Raw genomic sequence first — 3686 nt, 5'->3', positions numbered from 1 at the left:
CTGGGCATCCCTTCCAGCTCTGCCCACCCACCAGGCTGGGACCCACTGGCTGTGGTGGGGTGCACGACAGTCACCAGCAGAGAATGACCACCAGCCAGTGGGTCGTCCCTCATCACTATCCAGGGAGTGGGGGTGATGGGACATCCTTAAGTTGGAGTGAGAACTCATGACTTGGCAAAAGGCAGGGCCACTCTTCCGTTCCAGACAGAAGCAGGAGATGGGGAAGAGGTGGTGGTCTGTCCGCTGAGACCCCCAAAAATCTCTAAGGGGCAGGGAAAGGGCTGCTCCAGCCGACTTGCGCAGGGGAGCAGGGGGCTCTGGGTGCAGCTCCAATTCCTGACTCCAGGCCTGGCGGTCAGTGGGAGAGGCCTGGCGGTCAGTGGGAGAGGCCGGGCAGGGAGGGGTTGCTCTGTCTTACAGGCATATCTTGGGATGGGCGGTCATTTTGGCCCCACGTCGGGGTCAGGGCAGAGTGGGGAGGTTCCAGGACTTGGGATGGTCCAGGTCTATCATACCCTCCCAGAGGGGGCCCCGCCCCAGGCAGGGGAAGCAGGATCAGTCCTCCTTCAGTGCCCGGAATTCGGGCAAGCTCCAGGCCCGCGGCGGCGGCGTGTCCCGCTCCACGTCCTCGGAGATGGTGTGGATGTCGCTGGCGAAGGGGGTGATGCGCGCACGGCTCCTGAAAGTGGCCAGGCTGCCTCGGGGGGCCCGCAGGCTCCACTGGCGCGTCAGCCGTTGCGCCTCCTCCTCCTCTTCCATCCTCTCCAGGACCTCCTGCAGCACCGAGCGGAAGAGCCGGGACACCTCCTGCACCTCTGGCTCCTGCTCCGCCACCAGCTGCCGGAACCTGGGGGCCGGGGGCCGGAAAACAAGGCAGGGGTGTGGTGGGTGCAGCGGCGCGAGACCCCAAGGGCGTCCCTGCGCCCCCCGCCCCCACAGTGGGAAATTCCCAGCTTCTCCACTTGCCCACTTCTTCTGAATCAGAAATCCACGCCACCTCCTGACGCTCCAGCCCATCCTGAGGTCCACCCCTGCCACTCCTGGCCTCCATGAGACTCAGCTTCCCCATCTGTAAACTGGGGTCACCGCTACTTATTTTTTTTGGTGAGATTAATGAGCTAACATAGGGAAAGATACTGGTAGCTGCTTCGGGTTATCGATGTAGTGAGGGGAGCCCACTGGGGTTTTTCTGGCCTCACTGGCCAGCGTGATCTCCCAGAAATGTACATCCGGTGCTGTCACGGCCCTGTGATGGTCCTTCCATAGCTCCCCGCCACCTCCTGGCTGAGGGTGCGAGCTGTTTGGCTCTGCTCATCAGTCTCCTGGCTACTTCCTGTCTGCGCTGCAGCCAGGAGTGCGGTTCCCCAGGGCCCCAGGTTCTCCGGGATTCCTGCGTGTGTTCCCAAGCTCTATCTTCTCTCTTCAAGGTCTCTCTGGCTTGGAGCTCCAGAAAGAACCACCGCTAGCAAGTTCATGTAATACCTGGTTTCCTGGTGTGACCCCGAACAGAACACAGAATCTACATTTGCTAATAGTTTTTTTCCCCCCAGACCGTGGTTTCTATTGCAAATAAACGTGGGTTCTTTTCTGAAAAACACCCCAAAAGCTGACGTGCCTCTGGGAGCTGCCTCCTGCCTCCCTCAGCCTCTAGCACTGACCTGGCAACTGCGGCCCCTTTCTTCTTCCTGCCTTGCTCCTTGTAACGGATCCCTGCTCATCCAGGCCCGGGCTCCAGTGCCATGAGATTATTAGTCCCTGGGGCTCCAGGCTGCGCACCTCCAGAGCCTGGGAATGTCCCTGCCCGGTGCCTTGAGGGGAGTTACCTGAGGATGTCTGGAGTTACCTGAGGATGGTGGGGAGTTACCTGAGTTACCTGAGGATGTCTGGAATTACCTGAGGATGGCGTTACCTGAGTTACCTGAGGATGTCTGGACTTTCCTGAGGATGGTGGGGAGTTACCTGAGTTACCTGAGGCTGTCTGGAGTTACCTTAGGAGGGCTGGGAGATACCTGAGTTACCTGAGGGTGGTGGGAGTTACCTGAGGATGGCAGGGACTTATCTGAATTACCTGAAGATGCCTGGAGTTACCTGAGGACGGCAGCGAGTTACCTGAGTTACCTGAGGTTGTCTGGAGTTACCTGAGGAGGGCAGGGAGTTACCTGAGTTACCTGAGGGTGGTGGCAGTTACCTGAGGATGGTGGGGAGTTACCTCAGTTACCTGAGGTTGTCTGGAGTTACCTGAGGATGGCGGGGAGATACCTGAGTTACCTGAGGATATCTGGAGTCGCCTGAGGATGGTGGGAGTTACCTGAGGATGGTGGGAGTTACCTGAGGATGGTGGGGAGTTGCCTGAGTTACCTGAGGATGTCTGGAGCTGCCTGAGGATGGTGGGAGTTACCTGAGGATGGTGGGAGTTACCTGAGGATGGCAGGAAGTTACCTGAGGATGTCTGGAGTTACCTGAGGGTGGTGGGAGTTACCCGAGGATGGTGGGGAGTTACATGAGTCACCCGAGGGCGTCTGGATTTACCTGAGGATGTCTGGAGTTACCCCAGGACGGCGGGGAGTTACCTGAGGATGGCGGGCCCACAGTAGGCCGGGTGGATCTTGGCGCAGACGTCCTCCAGCTGCAGCCTCTCGCCGGGGCTGAGGTCGTAGGCGGGCCGCGGCGCGCTGGCCAGCCAGCTGTAGTCCACGCGGGTGCAGACCTTCCTCACCGCGTGGCTGCGCTCCCGCTGCTGCCGCTCAGCCTCGCGCATCTGCCCTGCCAGCTCCACCATGAGCGTCTCCAGCACCATCTCCGCCGGGCTCCGCGACGCCAGCCGTGGCGGCGCCTCGTTCCCCCGGAGCCACGGGAGCAGGGACATGGCCCCCAGGCCCTGCCGGGGCGGGGCAGGAGTGCGTCTTCCTCAGCCCCTCTGTCAGCCAAGGTGGGGAGAACGGGGTGAGGCGGGGAGAGCGGAGGCCCGAGTGAGAAGACCTCCCCCTTCACAGCTGGGCGGCCTCGGGTAAGACGCTTAACCTCTCTGAGCAATCGTTTCTAGGTCTGTAAGACAAAGTGGTGGTGTTGTGAGAAGCAGTTGTGAATTCACTTGGGAAGCTCCCAGCACCACATAAAAGTAAGATAATCTCACGGCCATAAACGTCTCTAAAGCGTCCAGATGATTGAGCTTCCAGATCCTCGGTCACTCCAAACAAAGATGGAAACGTACTGTTAAAAATAAGGCAACTTGCAAGACAGGAAAAAAGACACAGCTGTGTATAACGGACTTTTGGACTCAGAGGGAGAGGGAGAGGGTGGGATGATTTGGGAGAATGGCATTCTATCATGTATACTATCATGTAAGAATTGAATCGCCAGTCTATGTCTGACGCAGGATACAGCATGCTTGGGGCTGGTGCATGGGGATGACCCACAGAGATGTTATGGGGAGGGAGGTGGGAGGGGGGTTCATGTTTGGGAACACATGTAAGAATTAAAGATTTTAAAATTAAAAAAAAATGTGAAAAAAAAATTAAATTAAATTTAAAAAAAATAAAAATAAGGCAACAGGCCTCAGATGGAGTCCTTATGCTAAGCCCCACGTCACCAAACCAAGACTTAGTTTCACCTCTCACAGGAATCACTTGATCAGCACTAGTTAAGTAATCTGCCTGATAGCCCTCTGCCAGCCCCTAAAGGATAAT

At 57.6% G+C, this 3686-nt stretch overlaps 1 protein-coding gene across 1 annotated transcript; it reads right to left on the bottom strand.

The window, feature by feature from the left end:
* Positions 1-555: 555 nt before the first annotated feature.
* Positions 556-2866, bottom strand: RD3 (RD3 regulator of GUCY2D). The gene is made up of 2 exons (XM_052654234.1): positions 2571-2866; positions 556-847 (listed from the first exon to the last, which is right to left on the bottom strand). Exons 1-2 carry the CDS (start codon positions 2864-2866, stop codon positions 556-558), a joined length of 588 nt encoding a protein of 195 aa, XP_052510194.1.
* Positions 2867-3686: the final 820 nt, after the last annotated feature.

The sequence above is a fragment of the Budorcas taxicolor genome, chromosome 16 (genome assembly GCF_023091745.1).
Source record: "Budorcas taxicolor isolate Tak-1 chromosome 16, Takin1.1, whole genome shotgun sequence".
NCBI lineage: Eukaryota > Metazoa > Chordata > Mammalia > Artiodactyla > Bovidae > Budorcas > Budorcas taxicolor.
This window is presented reverse-complemented; position numbering and strand designations above follow the sequence as displayed.